The 19,503-nt window shown below is 43.9% G+C and overlaps 8 protein-coding genes across 8 annotated transcripts; 3 read left to right on the top strand and 5 right to left on the bottom strand.

Annotated features, from left to right (window-relative positions):
- Window positions 1-310: 310 nt before the first annotated feature.
- On the bottom strand, window positions 311-1,110 carry SS1G_06951 (predicted protein; the record flags this gene model as incomplete). Its single annotated transcript, XM_001591455.1, has 3 exons — window positions 311-403; window positions 626-715; window positions 853-1,110. 3 exons carry the CDS (start codon window positions 1,108-1,110, stop codon window positions 311-313), a joined length of 441 nt encoding a protein of 146 aa, XP_001591505.1.
- A 421-nt stretch (window positions 1,111-1,531) lies between these two features.
- SS1G_06950 (hypothetical protein) lies at window positions 1,532-3,769 on the top strand (the record flags this gene model as incomplete). Its single annotated transcript, XM_001591454.1, has 1 exon — window positions 1,532-3,769. One exon carries the CDS (start codon window positions 1,532-1,534, stop codon window positions 3,767-3,769), a length of 2,238 nt encoding a protein of 745 aa, XP_001591504.1.
- Window positions 3,770-5,099: 1,330 nt separating this feature from the next.
- On the bottom strand, window positions 5,100-6,281 carry SS1G_06949 (hypothetical protein; the record flags this gene model as incomplete). The annotated part of the gene is made up of 3 exons (XM_001591453.1): window positions 5,100-5,782; window positions 5,839-5,996; window positions 6,118-6,281. 3 exons carry the CDS (start codon window positions 6,279-6,281, stop codon window positions 5,100-5,102), a joined length of 1,005 nt encoding a protein of 334 aa, XP_001591503.1.
- A 700-nt stretch (window positions 6,282-6,981) lies between these two features.
- SS1G_06948 (hypothetical protein) lies at window positions 6,982-8,896 on the top strand (the record flags this gene model as incomplete). The annotated part of the gene is made up of 5 exons (XM_001591452.1): window positions 6,982-7,100; window positions 7,155-7,195; window positions 7,283-8,313; window positions 8,365-8,561; window positions 8,614-8,896. The coding sequence occupies 5 exons, from the start codon at window positions 6,982-6,984 to the stop codon at window positions 8,894-8,896; spliced, it is 1,671 nt and encodes a 556-aa protein (XP_001591502.1).
- Window positions 8,897-10,529: 1,633 nt separating this feature from the next.
- Window positions 10,530-11,224, bottom strand: SS1G_06947 (predicted protein; the record flags this gene model as incomplete). The annotated part of the gene is made up of 2 exons (XM_001591451.1): window positions 10,530-10,925; window positions 11,186-11,224. The coding sequence occupies 2 exons, from the start codon at window positions 11,222-11,224 to the stop codon at window positions 10,530-10,532; spliced, it is 435 nt and encodes a 144-aa protein (XP_001591501.1).
- Window positions 11,225-11,514: 290 nt separating this feature from the next.
- SS1G_06946 (hypothetical protein) lies at window positions 11,515-14,169 on the top strand (the record flags this gene model as incomplete). Its single annotated transcript, XM_001591450.1, has 3 exons — window positions 11,515-11,790; window positions 11,840-12,427; window positions 12,487-14,169. 3 exons carry the CDS (start codon window positions 11,515-11,517, stop codon window positions 14,167-14,169), a joined length of 2,547 nt encoding a protein of 848 aa, XP_001591500.1.
- Window positions 14,170-14,979: 810 nt separating this feature from the next.
- On the bottom strand, window positions 14,980-15,943 carry SS1G_06945 (hypothetical protein; the record flags this gene model as incomplete). The annotated part of the gene is made up of 5 exons (XM_001591449.1): window positions 14,980-15,083; window positions 15,138-15,372; window positions 15,431-15,567; window positions 15,622-15,648; window positions 15,700-15,943. The coding sequence occupies 5 exons, from the start codon at window positions 15,941-15,943 to the stop codon at window positions 14,980-14,982; spliced, it is 747 nt and encodes a 248-aa protein (XP_001591499.1).
- Window positions 15,944-17,451: 1,508 nt separating this feature from the next.
- On the bottom strand, window positions 17,452-19,182 carry SS1G_06944 (hypothetical protein; the record flags this gene model as incomplete). Its single annotated transcript, XM_001591448.1, has 3 exons — window positions 17,452-18,186; window positions 18,236-18,903; window positions 19,158-19,182. 3 exons carry the CDS (start codon window positions 19,180-19,182, stop codon window positions 17,452-17,454), a joined length of 1,428 nt encoding a protein of 475 aa, XP_001591498.1.
- Between the last annotated feature and the right edge of the window lie 321 nt (window positions 19,183-19,503).

The following is a 19,503-nucleotide window of genomic DNA, read 5'->3' as shown; positions in this document are numbered from 1 at the left end:
GACTTATTACTACTAACTACCGACCACTTCCTGCTCACTACCTCAACTCAACCGACTCGACTCGACTCAACTTTATTATATCAATACAGATACTTGTAGATACACCTACCTGTCCGCATACCTAGTCATACCTTGAATTACAATCGCCCACACACTTCTACGGCGCATCTCATCTCATCTTCCCTCATCTTGTCAAATCAAATCCGATCAAATAATATCAAATCAAACCAATCTCGAATCTATTCATCTATACATCCATTCATCCACTCATCAATAACCCACCCATTCATCCACCCAGCCATCCACCCACCTATCCACCCACCCATCCATCCTCTCCGGCTTTCTTGCAGACGGAAGGCTTGATTTGGTTGGGCACACCCGCCCTCTTAAAGAGAGCAGAACCCTTGAGAGGTACGGAGTACATCAGTAGGTAGTACTCTGCTCTCTAATAAGTTGCAGGCAATTAAAACCAAGGGCAAATCAAATTCACCGTAAGGGATCTTTTTTATTGGTTTACTACGATTTTAACTGGGTGCTTGGTGCTTTTTTACCCGCCCTGTCTATTTTTAAACCCCCTGCATTTCACCCCCAATTCGCTGAGAACGGTGCGCTGACTAGTTTAAACCTTTTCAGAACCCTGGCCAGCACCACCAACATTGTCGAGACGTCTTCGTTTCTCGAAACTCTTAACTTTTGAAAATCCTTCCTTCAATTCCTTCAATCTTGTTTCCCCAAAACGGTTCAATTTTTGAAAATAAAAATAAAAATAAAAACAAAAAAGTTTGTCTTTTCAAAACAACTACATTATATCCTGTCATTTCGCTCTCTGGTAATTTGACCCCCCAGGCATACGAATCCCGACCTCACGTCCCTTAGTAGTGAAGTACTGGGTACTTCATACTTTGAATAATAATAACTTTGCGGCGTCTCGCGTGGATCACCCAGGTAAGGCAAGATTAAGGTTACCCCTCGAGGTAATTCTTGCTTTGTCCTCAAACTTCTCTTACGACTTCTCGCTGTATACATTCCAATCATTCTCTTGTACCGGTCACTTCTTGCGCCATTCCCATATTCAATCGCAATCATCAAGGCGCATTTGACCTTGCTCATTGTTGTCGACTTGCACTCTGGACTTTGTCCTTCGATTGGGGAAGCTGTTTCAACATCTTTTCATAACTTTAGTGAGTGGATTTTTTTCTTCTTTGCCTTGAATCCTGAAGCTTGCCTTCCTTTCTTATTGTTGCCTCCGTTGATCATAGTATCTATCGTCAAACAAACAACAAAAGAAAGTCGTCTACGCTCATTTTCCCTTGTTCAACAATCGATGATGGCTGGTCCAACAAGCATTGCAATTGCTAACAATGCAACTTTGAAAAGGTCCTTTACTGCGATTACACTTTCTCCACCCGCTTCTCCGGACTTAAGTGAGATATCTAAAACATACTGGGGCATACAATCAATTCAACGCACACGCGAACTATTGGCGCAGGCTCCAGTTGTCAAGCGTCGCGATCTCTCTGGGAGACGGAAGATGCCATCAGCAGCTGGTCTCCGAATACACGAGAATCATTTACCTACCTTCATGTCAGTGTATGGCATGAATTCAAACATGATGGACGATTCAGCGTTAGGCGGCACTCCCACCAAATTATCGGCTAGTCTGTATAACAATCAACAAACACACCAAATTCCGGAAGTCAAGACCGATAGCAACCTACTTCAAATACATTCCCATCAACATCGGGAAAGCACTTCAACACAAGCATCCGATTCGACGGACTCTTCTCCAACCACAACAGTGTCGACGATAGACTCATCTTCACTATCAGATCCATCACCAAGTTCGTCACCCGAATCACCAATCACTATCGTCCCATTATCCTCATTCACCGGATCTTCGTTTGGCCTAGATTCTTTCCAAAATCTGAAGATGGGTGAAATAGATACAAGGCCGCCGCCCATCACCGTTGAACGGCCTATGACTTCGCCTTCCCCGAGGAAAAAGAATCCCAAAAGTCTTGCTCTAAATCTCCGACCAAGCATTGATGAATTCGCCTCAGAGCCACCTTCCCCGTCTTTTATCAAACCACCGCCACTGAAGGCTAGGAGAAAGCCAAGTCTTTTAAGTTTAAATACGGGAACAGCGAATATGACCTCGGAACCTTTGGGACAACCGGGAACCTCATCAATGCTGCAACGCAGAGGGTTAAAACACTCTGTCTCGTCGCCGCAAATGCTTTCAATGACCACACCAGGCTTCGGCCCTAGTGGTGGAATGACGTTGGGTGATCCTTCTAGGGGCTTTGGTGGTTCGAGGCTAAAAGAATCTGGCCCGCCGAGGGATACATTCACCATCAATGAAGACGACGCACCCTCGCCAACAGGAGTTCAAATGGCAACTCGAGCACCAGGCATGTCTATTGGCGGTGACTCGTTTGACAGACCACCTACAGGCGAGGACTGCAAGTCTCCATCATATCCTGACGGTCCAATTCTTATGCACGAACCGACCATCCATCTATATTCGGAGCCTAAGATGGAAGAGGCTGCAGAATTTGATGTTGTGATTAATGTCGCGCGGGAAGTCAAAAATCCGTTCGAAGCAAAGCTTGGGGAGATGAAGAGGGAGGAAGAGGAGAAACAGAAGAGACTCAGTCATACCACTATCGAATCCAGGGACAACTTTGTGGATTCCTACACCGAGATACCTGGTACAGCTGGAACCATTTCCTCCTTCCAAACTGCCTACGAGACTCAATCGGCTGGTTCCGAATCGAGCTCCACAGAATCGTCCCCATCCACACCACGACCTAGCACCTCGGAAATGAAGATTCCCGAGTATATACACATTCCTTGGGATCATAATACAGACGTGCAAGGTGAATTGTGGGATTTATGCCAAACCATAGAATCAAGAGCTAAGGAGGGGAAAAGGGTTCTGGTGCATTGTCAACAGGGTGCTAGCCGATCGGCAACCTTGATAATAGCATACGGGATGTATATCAACCAGGACCTATCAGCTAATGAAGCATACAATTTGGCACAATCGAAATCACGTTGGGTCAATCCAAATATGTCACTTCTCTTCTCCTTAAACGACTTCAAAAAAGTCATCGAAAGAAAGAAGTTAGAGAAACAGACCGTCGAGGACAAGAAAATGGTTGCTAAAAACGAAAGCCTGAGTAGGCACAGGCAATCGTTATCTGCCAGTGATCTCGATACAGCATCGTCTGTCGGCCGTAACAGGGTTAATTCTTCTTCTGTTTCGCCACCCAGAGATTCAGCTGTCAGAGAGCCTGTGATTCTGAATCATTCAGCCAAAGAAGAGATAAATTCTGGTTGCAATTCTGCGATTGATCGTCTAAGTCGTTTTGACTTCGGATTTGGTGACATTCCACGAATTGAACCCTTCACAAAGTTCGGAGATAGTTCTGAAATCGAGCGACTACCATTACAGGAAACCAAATGGCAGCTTGACATGATGTCCCCTCGACCACAGGATGATGACGCGCAATCAGGTATAATGTCCCCTCGGATAAGTGAGATGACTCGCAATCCTCTCGAACATGCTTTTTCACGTGTCATTCCACAAGAATCTTCCAAGGGAACGCCCAGTCTTTTCTCTCCACGTGGCTTTGATTTTCAGCGGACGGCATTCTTCCCTCCAACCGTCGCAATCCATCCAAACCTTCCACCTGCTCAAGATCCTCGAAGTCCACCCATAACAGGCGAAGCGACTATTACTCGATCTATCGATGACTTCCTTTGAGTATTTTGCAAAGCACATAGAATCTATCATACTACAGAATATCACCATAATTTCCATGACCACTGCTTTATTTATACCACATTTCGCAAGCATTATAAGCACACATTTATTTGTATGCCAAATTTTGGTTTACCATTCGGCGTTTTTTTTGTTTTTTTTTTCTTCTCTTTTCCAAATTTATAAGCAATACGCCGGGTTTTCTCATGATGGACGAAGATGGAAGGGCGTTTGCATAAGTTCGTGGCGTTGGATAAACAGGCAGGTCATCGTTACCGCCTCACTGTAAGATTTTAATGAATCGTCCCTTTGTTCTCGGATGGAGTGCGGGGATGGAAGAGATGGAGAGGAACAATAACAGGAACAGGGCACTCACTTGGTTGAGGCTCGGAACATTTGGGACTATGATGAGGCCAATGAATCAAGAAGGGGAAAATTCCCTGTTGTATCAAATGTGCTTGAGCTCCTTGGTGGATGGCTACGAATAAAATCATATACCCAAAAGAGATATTTACTGGCTATATATTTCTTTAATTCTATCATGTGATTATCTCGTGCAAAACTGTTCCCCCGCCAACAATTTACTCGTGTGGATTCATCACCAATCTGTATTATTTGATAATTGTCTGCGTTGCGAACCTTCGGAGCACCTATTACTCTCAATCCGAGTCAACTCGCATGAGAAATGGGATTGCCGAGAGAAAAAATATCGTGATGAATGGCTTGATGGCTAAAGATGCGGACCCATGCCTTATCGTCGCCTCATGTTTGGCTGAGGCTTCGGCGGTGATGTCCCTATGTTAATTTTCTGCTGCTGGGTACTTGCTACTGGGTGGGATGCTGAATCTGAGATATGATGTTAATGGTTGTTGAGTTGTCTGTTGACTGTTGACTGAGTCGGGAAGAAAAACTGCGCAATAGGAGACAAGAAGAATGGAGAAATAAGGTAGGAGAATTCAGGAAGGAAATGAGTGGGGCTGGGGGTTTCGGTGGTTGTTTCTCTGGGACCGTGGGCTAGCTGTTGGGTGAGGTGAGATATTATGAAGTTGGATGATCTTACTTACCATGAAAGAAAAGAAGAGCTGAATAGGGGTACTTCTTCAAATTTGAACGTGAGTCTTAATTAGTTGTTCATCGAAAGATGTGGATGGATGAAAAAGAACAGATCAAATATATCTGAATGAAATGGAATGATATTCCACCTTAACATCTGAATACTAGTATTCCATCACTTCAATTGAACCCTTACAAGAAATCCATCAAACAGATTCTCCCAATATCCCATCACAATCCATAAATCATCATTCGTTTCAAACAAATACCACAAAGCCACTTAAATTCCCGCAACAATATGACTTTGCCTATTTAGATCCGGATTTTGAGGCGTTTCCTCTCTCTTCCTCTTGATCTCCATCTCCCGGTTTTCGGTTGCCTCAAGTCTTTGCCTCTCGATACCCTTCAAAAAATACCAAACCTCTCTCGCGCAAACCTCCTTCGCCTTCTTTTTGCCGTAGATGCCACTGAACTCCCCAACCTTGCCGAGAATCCTGGGATCAGAGCCAAAATCCGCAAAGCCGTGGTAGAGTGGAGAATTTTCTACCATAGGCACAATTCTGTAGGTGGGCACATTAAATCCAAGCGCACGGCATAGATCTGGAATCAGGCTTGGGTATGAAGTTGGTGAGGTACTTCTTTCGCGTGGACTGACGGTAGCTGAGGTTGAATCTAGCGGAGAGAGTGGTGCATGGTATATTTTTGCCGGGGGAGTTTGGGGAGCAATAGGAGCTTTTGGAAATTTCACGGCTCCGGTGGATGGCATGAATTTCTGGGAGATGAGCCAGTCGATGGCGAGTTTGGAGATGAACTGCTTAGCATCCTTCTTGCGAGCAAAGGAAGTCACACTACTGATAGGCTCGCTTTTTTGCTTGATGATTACAGAGCAGGTGAATCTCTGTGGGGATATTTCGATCTCTGAGTATTCTGCAGTAGGATTGATTGCATTGGCTTGGTGATATTCTGAAGGCTGTTAGAATACACGGTGAATGGATATAGCCTCGTGACTGAGAACCAACCAAGTAGCTTTCCAACCCAGTTTATCCCTCCCATTTCCTCCAATGCTTGGTTTTCAAGCAGTATACCAGCGACATCTGGTGTAATCTTAGCCCTTCTATTGGCCGGTGAGACACTTTGAGACGTTGTAAATTTTGCATTTAAATTGTCTCGGTCAATCCTACAAAGCTGATCAATATGACTGACTGCATAAATGCACCAAGTGAGATTAGAGAACAACACTCGATAATTGTAGTAATAGTATGCTGTGAATTTCATGGTATTTCCGTTCAAGAACTTACTGCGCTTGCAAATCATCTTGCTCCTTCTCAAAATCGCTGAGGCTCTGGAACCGTGCACTAGAGCCTGAGAAACCAATCATTCCTAGTTGATACACGGCCATGTTACTGCTACGGGATTGAATGGCGGGAAATGCAGTGTACACGTTTGTAAACGAATTTAGCATCGAAGGGAGTTCTTGCACCTATCTCAGAAATGAAGTTGTCTGTTTTTCGCAATATTTTGGTGCGGGGTTTGGAGGTTGAAATAGGTGAAGGCTCGAAAGCTGGAGAAATATCTGCAAGTGCAAGGGTCCATAACTTCAAGGCTGGGGCGGTGAGGAACCATTGGATACGGATGAAAGTCAATCTGACAAGGCTTCATATTGACTTGATTTATTGAGGAAAGACGAAACAGTTGGGATAAGTGATGATAGGCGGGTGACGATACTTAGGTGATGATAGAGTCTCATCGCAATGTCATCTCACCTGCTGTGCCACTCAAACTGACATTATATGCATCGGGATGAAAGTTGGAGGGTATCGTATCGACGTATCTGAAGGAGTCAACTTGAAGAAGTCAATCTGGAGAAGTCAATCTGGAGAAGTCAATCAAATTGGGAAGATTATTTATAAAACTTGTAAACCGAACTAAAGCCGAGACATGAGATAGGAGAGATATGAAGTAGAGATAGAGATAGGAGATGGAGACATGAGAGACACCGTGCTTCGTCTGAATCAGTATCGAACGTCCCTAGGTATATTACGATAATATAATAAAACAGACAATTGCAAGAGACCCTCCTCATTTCAACAAAAACTATCTAAACTATCTTTTATCTTTCAATTGTAGACCTTCCTTACAACATTTCATTTCATTTCCTTAACATGGATTTCCGATCGCTTATAGCTTCATCTGTGGCTCAAGACAAAGATAGGGAATTCGAAGTTCGTCCATCTTCAAGGGGGAGTTGGTCCTGTAAGGAGGTGGATGAGTTTGATGCTTTGTAAACAAGTCTTAAAACCACATACTGGAAGGAGATGTATTGATATTCGAGCAGGTCAATAGAATATGAGCCCAAGCCAATTGAGAAATATCCAGGTCAGTCGTCAATCAATGCATCAACTCTCTAGCTCATTTATCGTCATCTCCGTTCAAAATGGCATCAATACTGATTAGTCAAAATAGCAAAGCTTCATGCGCGACAAGTCAAAAAGTATCTAGGGCTCCAGGAGGGTCTCATATATCTTCCTGGTTTACCAAGCTTCAATTATGAAGATTCTGATATGCAGCCTGCTTTCCGACAACGTCGCTACTTCTACTATCTCACTGGAGTCAATTTTCCTGACTGCATCGTTACCTACAGCATCCATCGTGATCAGTTATGGCTTTGGATCCCACCACCAAATTCCGGCAGGTCCGTCATCTATAACGGATCTCGTCCCACAGCTAAAGAGATAATGGCCAAATACGATCTTGACCATGTAGAAACATTACCTCATCTTGATTCATATCTCACTTGGTATGCCCATACCGAGCCGGGGAAAATTCATGTACTACACGATTATCAAACGCCAAATAATGTTGAACTTCAGATTACTCGCAAAAATGGAAGCCAATCTATTATGAGCGAGTCTCCATTTGATAGCACGAAGTTAGAGGAAGCTATGAATACAGCAAGAGCTATCAAAAGTCCCTACGAGCTTAAAATGATCCGGAAGGCCAGTGCCATCACAGCACAAGGACATATTAATGTTCTCCGTGGGCTCCGCTATCTTTCCAACGAGGCAGAAATCGAAGCCATTTTCACAGCGACGTGTATTGCTAGACAAGCAAAAACTCAAGCATATGGCGTAATCGCTGGTTCCGGCGAAAATGCCAGCACTCTTCACTACATGGCCAACAATGAGCCTCTGAAAGGAAGACAGCTACTGTGTCTTGACGCGGGTTGTGAGTGGGATTGTTATGCCTCTGATGTTACCCGAACGGTTCCAATCTCCGGTGAATATACCGAAGAAGCTCAAGCCATTTACGATCTCGTGGCTAAGATGCAAGATGAGTGTATTGAAATGCTGAAGCCAGGTGCAAATTATCGTGACGTCCATATGCATGCTCACAAAGTTGCCCTGAGAGGTCTCATGGAGTTGGGGCTTGTGGAAGGGGGAACATTTAATGAACTCTACATGGCGGGTGTTTCCGTAGCGTTCTTTCCTCATGGTGTGAGTGCTCGTTTTCTTCCTTCGCACGATCCGTTAAGCTGACCAATATAGTTGGGACATTACGTAGGTCTAGAGGTTCATGACGTCGGACCCGGTGGTATGATCATTACGAATCGTCTGTTTGACTTCAACAGAAAGCCTGCCGATTGGACTGATGCCTATTTCCAAATTCTTTCGGACTCCGGTATCAATTCAGGTGGTGGAGCTATCCTCTCAAAGGATATGGTTGTTACGGTCGAGCCTGGGATGTAAGTCCATTCCATCTCCCCTTATTTTATGCTCTAACGATTTGACTTCAAGCTATTTCTCCCGTTACGCCCTGGAAGAGGTTTATCTCAAATCGCCCAAATACGCAAAATATATCAACAAGGAACTCCTACAAAAATACTACCCGGTAGGGGGTGTACGTATCGAAGATGATCTTCTAATCACCGAAGATGGATATGAGAACTTGACTACAGCTCCAAAAGGTGAAGCAGCACTAAAAATCATAAATGAAGGAAGAGAACAAGAAGAAAAGAGAGTGGTGTGCGAAAAAGCTGCGGAATCTAAAAGGAAGCAAAAGAAAACTTGGTTCTGGTAAACATTGGTAGATAAGCGTGGAGACGGTGTAAGAACGATTAAGGTGTATCACTAGGTCTTGCGTTACTTTTCACATCAAGCTCGGCATATGTAGCTGGATGTTGCGGATGTATATTCTACCTTCTTTGAATATTACTGCGTGGATACTTACTTGGATACGACTCAATTCAACCTGTGGTCTACGGATCACATGATGAATACAATTTTTTCTTGCAGGACATGCTCACGAATGTGTATGTATTTGCCAGCGAATTTTGCTCGAGGTTTATTGAAACTCGCTTGTTGTCTGTCATTGGAAAGGAGAATTTATGAGCATGGAAGACGGATGTGCAACGAATAAAACACAACATACCATCATACACACTATGCTATTCACTGATGCGAGAACTAAGGTCATGACTCACATTTCAGACATGCAACAAACCCTCAAGTAACCTATGATCCTCCCCAGAGATTGGAATTCACCACCCAGAAATCTGGTCATCACACAAAAAATATCATTAGTATGCTCACCTGGCCAAATTATTCGTCTAGAGCCGTCCAATATCCCCGTCACATCCAGTGAAAATATCGAGATGACGAGGATTGTCTGTTTATATATAAGATTACATTAGATACTCGTTTAGCCTGCATTGACGAAAGATATGGATGAGTTTTTCAGCACGCTCCTGCTTAAGTATCCAGTATGCGAGCTAAATATATATTATTTTATTTCCAAGACTGATAACTCAAAGGAAAATCTAAAATTTCCCACGACGATTACTCAACTACTCCTCTGAAGGAGTTAGCTAACGTGTTCCATTCATAAATTTGACCATCACCGCGTCACACCCAGTCAAACTGCTTCCCATTCCCTGACTATCTCCATCTCCACGGATCCCCATTAATGAGCCAAGCGCCATCAATTCTATAGACTGATAAGACTGATAGAATCTTAGTGGTTTCGTGGTTTCATCACTGCGGAGAAATACCTATGCCTAAAGATATACTTCACATATAAGCCTATAAACTACAGTCATCCGATTCGTGCACCACATCAATGGTGAAACTTCTCAATTCATTAGTTTCATCCTATTGTTGATAAGTGCGAGGATATGGCATGAACCTGGGATCATAGCGAAGACAGGCGCTTGTGGAAGTGGCTGTCTGTGTAGGTCACCAGATCTTTTAAGGGTGATTGGAGATGATGATTAAAAGGGACGGTTCTGGATGCCGGGAGAATATTGTTTGAGATGAGATGAGATGAGTTATACTGTTCAAATCACCTATGTATTGTATTTGAAGATATGCATGTCCCAAGCGGAAGGCAAGAAAAGTCGACTGTTTAATGTAATGTCAAAGCGCTTGTAGCCAACGAAGACAATCTGCGAATGTTAATGTATAATTACATATAATTTGAGCTCTTTATTAATGACTGCCGGATTGCGATAGGGTAGGAATTATTGAAATATCCTTATTGTTTTTCCAAGTAGACGCTTCTGGTCTGCAAATGTAGTTCCAAGCTAGAACGACTTGTCGCGTAATAACCTATACAAAACTCTCGGTTCAACCACCCATTTCCAAATATTTTCAATCTGGTCATTTTTCGAAATTGAATGGTATTAATTTCCGATTCCCATACACCATCCCGAGATCTACTTAGTCTCAACAATTGAAAGCAAAAGATGCATCTTAGCGCAAGAGATCACGCCAACTGTTTTTCTGAAGTCCGGAGACCGCTTGGTCCCTTTCCTATCGGCGCCAAACTTGTCAATTTGATTCGTACTGCACAGCCCGCGGTTACTTCGATCAAGTATATGGACAGCTCCATTGGAAGCTTCAGTTGTAGCAAGATTCTGCTTAGAGACTCCCGGTTGAGCTCGTCGTGGATATTGGAGTAGATTGGTTGTGCTTTGCAAAACTCGTTTGGGCCCTGGCCTGCCCAAATTTTGTTCCAATTTGTTCGAGGCTCTGTATGATATCGATTCCATCGAACAAACGAAGAAGCGGAAACTTCCAAACGCACCACACATAAAATCTACAAAAAAAAACTTTGATAACAATATAATACAGCCCCATACGTACAAAATCAGCTAAACTAGCATTTCAGACTTCGCTTTAGATCAAAGCTTTAAAGGTTGAGGGCCGTGTCCGCTGGATTACCCCTTGTCAACTCTTCTTGAGTTCAAGCGCCATGCAAGTCACGCACGAATACAAATTGTCCAAGTCCGTGGAGCTTCACTTTGCGTAACGAAAGAATTCAGGAAAATAAGATTACGGATGTTCGTAGCACGACAAGATGCTCCCGTACTTGATGACAGTCTACGGGGCCGCGAGCAGAATTATTCATATGGACTCTCTCGCATCTTTCGGGCTAAGCTTCCAAACAATTTCCTGTTGGGAAGATATTGAGAAAACAGTTTCTTCCTTTCTTTCTTCCATTCCTTATTGCTCTAATCTGGTATTGGGCTTTCTTTTAATACATTCGTGATTCATTTGATATGTTTCCCCGCTTTCTTTAAACCGCTCGAATCTAAGAATTTCTAAGGCCTCTCCGAAGCACCCCTAATTGACCTACTCAAGCCACTACAGATCGCCTTTGTCATTTGAGCTGAAGATCTTGAGCGCATCATTATCAATATGGCTTTTCCAATAGACAGTATACCATTTGCATCCTCTAGAACCATTCCCTCAAAATATGGTCGAAAGATGCATGGCATGACTTCTATCAAAGAAGAATATACATATACGGATGATAGTCCAACTTCACCAAAGGAGAATTGGCCGCTGGGCTTGGAAACAAACACACATCGAAGAAACAAATCGAGTACGAATATGTTGACGACGAATGATATGGGAATTAAAAAGTGGGAAGGGAAGGCGCGGAGGTCGATACCGTGGGATGACTTGAGAAGGGTATGTCCGTGAATGTGCTTCTTGATTACGAAAATTCTTACAAGTATAGGATCCTGAATTATGGTACCCTAAAGGAGATTGCCTGATTTATTTGTATGGCCGGGGACAATCAATGAGAGGACCAGCGTTCCGAGTGCCACTCAGTGCATTAATTGCTGCGAAATGCCAACCACTCCTGGACATATTCATGCCGAAAGACACTAAAGCATTGCCAACCTCGGACGCCAAGGGGGATTTTGATGAATGTTTTGCGGGAGCCAGTGATGCTGGCTATGTAGAGCTATATATCCCAGCTCCTGCGTTGGCAGAACGAGGAGAGGCATTCCTCTACCACACGGCGACTCGAAACTTCTTCGCTTGGGTTTTTAAGAAGTCCTTGGTTGGGCCAGATTTAGGCAGCGCGTTGGTTGGGCTTCTCGACAGTATGTCTCAATTCAGGGCGGTTAGTGTCAACAATGTGGACGATTTTGTAGCCTACATTGAAGGAGAGGGATATGCGGATATGAGGAATGCGCCAGACCATGCCCTTGGAATCATGTACTTTGCGGAACATTTCCATTTTAAGGATATGTGGATCGATGCACTTGCACATTGTGCGGGGATGTGCGAAAGACTTCACAATAGTCCTGGTTTCGAGGTGCGTGCGGAATTATCTCATCACACTTCTGGAAACATGTTATCTAACCTCACGTGTAGTCATTGAGTCGACAAGATCGAGCTTTCATTTCTCGAGCAAGACTGGAAATGGATCTTCGGCTTGACACCTGTGGCAAGATGCTTAGTAGATTCCTCACAGAAGAATTATCGGACGCATACTTGCAGCTCGGCTCCGATGCTCAAATCCACCTCGAAAGGTTTAGAGCATTTCTGCAGAGGTATTATACCGCAAAACTTGGTTCCTACCCATCATTAGCTTCAAGATCCGGGAGTGGGGCTTTCCCCAAGAGTATCTTTGAGCAAATGCGTTCAGAATTTCAGAAACTGTATGAGTTTCTGGCGGACTCCAGTGAGACTATCGCAAAACCTACAACCACCAGCAGGCAAGAATTAGACGTCCTACACGTGGTAAGGGCCTTCAATGCCCGATGCAAGATCGAGCCGTTACCTCACTCTTTACCTCTGCTTCCAGATGATAACGCACAACCATCTACCAAACCACTCAGCAAGCGGTTAACTTTCACCGCGAAGATGTTCCCGAAGAGTGACAAATCTCACAATGAACCTCGCCTGGGTCCAATGACCGCCCTTGATAAGGCTACAAATCGGCAGAAACAGCATCTTACGGACTGCTCGCTAGTTCGTGCTTACTTGCGATTCGAGAAAGAATGCGCTGGCCCAGTCAATTCCAGAATGGTAACAGCCGAGAATATCTCCCAGGCGGAAGGCCGCAAGGTTCGTTGGGTCTTGATATATTCTTCACTTCAAATACTTATTCAAGCAACGGAGATACCTGATCAAGTACGCGCTACACAAAACGTTTCCTACAATATTTCCATTCGTACTGGAGGATGTCCACCGTGGAACGACCGACGTTCATGTTATAACTTGATTCGTACGCAGAGTGCTCAAGCGAATAAAGACTACAGGAACTCATTGATCAGATCAAACCCTTGCAATGCTGGAGAGACACCGATAGATGTTATAGCTGCTTTCAGCGAATACCTGGCTCAGAAAGACCAATTTGAACTGTCGCGAAAGAAAGAAAGTGCCGCCGACACCGCATTGTCGACCAGGAATATATTAGCTAAAGCTGATGCTAGTGGCGCCTTGACGATAATGCCGGAGCTCCACCATCCTATTCCACGGAGAAACACTCATCATGAAATACTAACTCAAGGGTCTGGACAAGGTTTCGAGTACAATTATGCCTATGATTCGAGAACGGAATTAAAGGAAGAAGAACAAAGCATCAACAGAAAACAAACATCGTCGACGACTTCAGCAAATGATGCGTCCTCCGAATGGTCCCGTTCTTCTCACGATCCAGATGGCACAAACTTGGACTCTTCTGACACTGATTTCCCCAGCAGAAGTGGTTCATCCACTTCCGATGATCGTCGGGATTCGGTTTCTTCGATCTATTCTGAAGCTGAGTTGTGGGAGCAAACACTTGCATTCGAACGATTGCAAAAACCCAGACCAATCAGTACATACTCTGTGAGTATATACGACGAGGATATGAATTTAGGAGAAAGATTTCCCAGTCCAGGACTCTCCCCAATCATATTTGGAAAAGGCCACGCAGATCCGCCACCTCTGTTCATCACGAAACCGATTCAGAAGAGGGTGAGCATTTTGAGCCAGGGGCTTGATAAGCATGCTAGTGTTGATAGCATGATAGTAATGAGTGAGGAGTTATCTGCATATTTGAGGGGCTGAGCCTGTATGGTCGCTGATATGTGTCTTCTTTTTGGCTGCTGGTACACCAGAGTACACTTTTCTGATTATTCAACGGCTATACGGTGATGGGGGTTTAATGATAGAAAGTGGTATTTCTGACGGAACGAGATAGGCACTGCTCGATTCGCAGTGTTGTATTCTCAATAGGAAAAATAATCATAATGTAATAGTATTTATCTCATACAAAAAGAAAGAGAATTTTGAGCCATGACAATGGTTCATGTTTTGCTGGAGAAAGATTTCAGTGTTTTGGTCGGCCACGCTGAAATGTCGTGATTTGATAAAGATGGCATGTTTGGCATGATGTATTATATAGAAAGTATCTCAAATATTTTCTCAAAATTGAAATATATAATTCCTCTGCAAGTGGCTTACTCAAGAGGAAATCATCATTCCAGTCTCCTCTTGCATTGTCATTGGCATATAGATCCCCCGGTCCCTTTCTAACGACGTACCAACGATGTAAATTACAGAAGCATGTTAGGAAAATAAAATCTAATGAAAGAATGTTTCTACCGATTATACTTCACTCTAGGAATTTTATATATATGCGGATGAAGGCCCAGATTCCTTTCGACCGACATGTGCACTCTTCTCCAACATGCATGAATTGTTTTCTCGGCAGCAGTCTGTATATCCTGTCATCTAACTATAGATAGTCTTGGAATCTATAACCCTCCCTCCATCTTCCCCACGAAAGAATAGGCCGTAGCACGTATGTTGTGAAAACACGAGTGACATGTCTGTATTTACTGCTTCTATCCAACTCCAACCATGCCCTTCCACCAATCATTGACCTTTCTTTGCGAAACTATTCATGCTCCTAGTGTTGTTGACCTTGTCCAGCTCTGTGAAGGTGCGCGCGATGGTACGTACGGAGTCAACCAGGAGCACTGTGGGATAAAACAATTAGCGCTTGTAGTTTGGTAAAGGGAGGTTTGACTTACTGCCCGGGAAGATCATCCAGAGGAAATTCATGAAGAAATAGTAGAACCAAAAGTACAAAAATTCAGGTCTAGAATAAATGACTTCTTTGTGATAGTAATCAAAAGTATGGGTGGCATAATAGAGAACAAGTCCGTATATCTGTCCTACAGTCACGATAATTTGTAGTGGGTGTCGAAGTGGGTGGCCAGTCGCAATGAAGGCCGCAACGACGAAGCACATAGGTCCCCATAGAAACTGTACGGGAAGCCATAAGTATTTTGGCCAATATGAGGAGGGCTCGCAATTGACCTACTGCTGTCACTGTTTCCATGCAAAGGACAAAGGGATCGGATGTCAAATATCGACTGTCACTCAGCGCATATTCCTTCCACAGTTGTCCCAACAATTGTTGATCTTTGATAATTTGAGTGTGATGGAGCGAGAAATATCCTGGAAGGCTACGATTAGCCATCGCTCTTTATAAATTGATTCGGAGTCGCATACCTTCGAAGAAGAGGTGGATCGCGCCAGCTAGAACCGAAGTTAGGAGGGAGTGTAACAATACTGATAGGAAAGACCTACATAATACTAACCACCATATGGCAGCCTTCTCACTGCTTGGCAGGCGGGGATATGATCTGGCAACAAAAGTGCGAGTACATATCGACAACACAGCGCAAGCACCGAAAAACATGCTCAGAAGAGCAGGTACAGTCCATTCGTTTGCAAGATAACTCCCTATTTCCATCTCAAGTGGATAGTAGGGATGGTTGACGGCGACTGCAGCTGCAGACTCAATCGAAGCATTCTCCATGATGGAAGCCATCTTTTCTGAGATGACCCAAAGGTGATGAAGGATCCAAGTTTGCGCAGAGGGAAGATGAGGGAAGAAGATGAGGAGGAGGAGGAGGAGGATGAGGGAGTTTAGAATATGGGACAATTGCGAACAGCTAGTAAAGAAGTTAATATGCTCCAGACACTTGGGCCAACGCAATGGACAACGTTGTTTGAAAAGACATCGAAATTGTGCAGCGTCCCCATCAGAAGTCTCAAACCCGGGTCTGAAGGGTCCTTCAGGGGGCTCAAGCAGGGTTTCTACATAATGGTAACTTCAACTTCCTGGAGCAATAGCTTGGATAAGGGATTGCATTGGGGACTGGATCGGCCAAGTTATTTGTTTACTTGGCTATTAGCGCTATGCGTATACTCCCCGGCTTTCCCAATGTCGAGTATTTGAAAACATTCTAGGTGCATTAGGATCAATATGCTTTGATCTTTGATCGTTGAGGTATCATAGAAGAAGGTATACCGTAGTTGGATAATGTATGAGGTATGATGTATCTTGTTGCCAACAGATAAATCAACAGCCGATTGTGATTGAATGAACAAACGGTGATTTCTATCGGTTGTTCCATGTGGTACCAGTATCGCTATTCGCCGAAGATAATTATTATGGAGTAATTTTGGAGATCGTGCGCGAAAAACAAGCTCTCTCCCCACCCAAAGATTTAATTGTTGCATAATCTCCACTCTAGAGCCATGGTGAGCTACTTTCCAGAATCACTGTGGAAAAATGGAAGCCATCCATACATTCAGTGCACATCCATGGGTCCATGGAGTCCATTGTCGTACCCCTGAAAAGGCTGGTTCAACGCAGGCTTACTTTTGATGCTGAGTAGTCGAGTGTGTAGAGATAAGAGTATGTAGAAATAAGTGTATTTAGAGATAAGAGTGTGTAGAAATGAGTGTATGTAAAAATAAGTATGTAGTAATAACTGCATGTAAAAATAACTGTATATTGAAACAAGTGCACGCGGTACTGCTAATTACGACCAATAGCTTCCTCGGTAGACGAATCCGAAGCTTCGGCTAAGATTTGATTCGAATTCAAACTCGTCACCCTGCTCCGCCCTTTGTGGAGTAGATTGTGGGGTGGATAAAAAGGAGAACACAGAGAACTCATTGAGCAGTTTGAATCCCTTCGCTCGTTACTCTTAACCACGGCTCGCTTTACTCATCACTTTCTATGTTTCTAGCGTTCTTATGGATCAATGATAAAATAGTACAACAGTTGTTTGATACAAGGTCACAAAATCGAGTTGAGAAAGATGCAGAAGGAGCTTCGAAGACAACACAATAAATCATACAAACATGGGCAACTCACTGTCTTTGAATCCACATAGAAATACAATCATACTAGGCGCATCGAATCTTCTCTTATGGTAGTTCTCATCAAATAGTTGTGGAGTTAGTGACCGCTCGCGGTGAAGAGGTATATTCCTATATTCCTTTCACGAAATGGCATGGCATATTGATGAAATAGTTCACCGCGACTCACGGATGTTCGGCCTTGCGAAAATGGAAGGTATCGTCAAGCTCCTCGCTACCTTCGCTCATTTCTAAATATGAGTTATCCTTGTCGGCGATACTGTCAGTGTTTGAGCGTCCAAAGGGTCTGTTGCCCTCAACTCCACCGAGGTTCAAAGGTGACTCCTTTGTTTGGCCGTATATATCGACTTCTCTTGCTTCAGAAGCATGCCAAGGGACCATTTCCGCATCATTTGCTTGTGATAATGACATGAGAATGCAGTCTTGCGAGTCGCTGAAAAAAATACATGGTAATGCAGAGACAACATTGAGCCATCTGATGATCGATTTTCCAATGATCTTACCCTCTGGCAGCTGCGCCCCAAAACTAATAATTCTTGGAGTAATCCAAGATGGATCGAATAGTTGCACGCGGCCTTTGTTTTCTTCACCCTCGCATCTAATCAAAAGAAGCTCGTTGATACTAGGATGAAAGATTACCCGAGCTATAGGGGCGTGCATTATCAGTAGTGCTCTGAGTGACCGAGACCTTACATCCCAGACCCAAACTGCGGATGGCATTTCCTCAATCTTGGTTGCTAATAGTGTGCCAGATATGTCGAATGCCATCATGCTAGTGCCGGTCTTTGAATCTGCGGTTGGAATAGCACTTGCTGTTGGGGGTGATGTAGGTTGTTTCGCTCGAACGAATTCTCGAGTGAAACCACCATGGGGAGTTGGCAATATGCGCTCAATCCAGATCTAAGCAGTCAGAAATAGCTGTGTTTGGGTTGGAGATGGGTTGACGTACGTGTAGAGTATCTGTAGGGTTTACAGAAAGTACGTGTGACAAAATCATAGATTCTGAGAAAGCCGGGGCAGCGAACAACACTATTCTTCGACTATAATCTGAAATAGCAACATGTGTCCCCGTCTGACTCCATTCGATGGATTTTATTCCGGCACCTAAAGCGATATCCTTATCCTCCTCACAGGTCGGCGTGGGACCACTCCAGGCTTTATACAAATGGCCATCAGCAGTATAGACCAGTAATTTGTGACCTTGGCTGGCAGCTTCCCATATCATTATCCATTTTCCATCTGGGCTCCACATTATTCCTTGAGCGTCAATTGTTTCTGGTGACCATGATCTTGTAACTTCCAGGCTTCCTGGTTTGTGTATACTAATTACATCTTTACCACCAGATCTGGTCAAAAGAGCTAGATTTCCAGATCGCGGACGATGTGAGAATCCTTTTGCCGCGGTACCGGGAGTGAATAGCTTCGGTGAGCTGATGTCCACCGATTTCGAAGTACTGAGATTGAATATAGTCAACTTTAGTCCGAATTCTGAAAAGACGCAGACTTCATCATCGGTTCCTCCAAATGAAATGAAGGTCGTTTTCGTAGTTCCAGAGGTCGGGCTGTTAATTGTTGCAGAGAAGTATTTGTCGGTAGGAGAGAGTACGCGTATGACATCTGCAGACGCCAGAAGTAAGCGATTGGAAGAAGATGACCATATAAAGGATGTTACTGATGCTGTGAGCTCAGATGGAAGTGATATAGTGCGTATTATCTCAAGGGACCGCGTCTCTCTGATATGGAGCCTCGATGGCAGAATAGTCGCAATATATGCGCCATTGGGACTTGGAAGAGATTGATTTGATGCTAAGATATATATACATCAGCTTTATGCCCCTCACGAGCTGAGAGGATTCCGCCCAAAAACTTACATTTAAAAGGGCGGGAAAATTGCATTATGGATGGTTTTCCAAGGTTCTGATAGCTAGGTGAGTCCCAAGCTGCATTGTTGGTTTCTAGATCTCTACGGGCGGCTTTAGGGACTGGATAGGCACAAAGCTATAGATAGCAGATCTCCGGAAAAGCCCAGAACGGTTACTAGCTGGGCCGATAACGATAAGCTTTTGATGAGTAATCCACACAGTAAGTATTATCAATCCGGCCACTCGGAGAAATCGGCGAATGAAATGAACAATGAATAGTACGGACTGGCCCGCTGCTGCCCCTCCAGTTCCCAACCGTAGAGAACCTCCACCACTCTTACAATTACAAACCAAT

The sequence above is a fragment of the Sclerotinia sclerotiorum genome, genomic scaffold (assembly GCF_000146945.2).
Source record: "Sclerotinia sclerotiorum 1980 UF-70 scaffold_9 genomic scaffold, whole genome shotgun sequence".
Lineage (NCBI taxonomy): Eukaryota > Fungi > Ascomycota > Leotiomycetes > Helotiales > Sclerotiniaceae > Sclerotinia > Sclerotinia sclerotiorum.
Note: the sequence above shows the minus strand (reverse complement) of the source record. Positions and strands in the feature narration are given on the sequence as shown.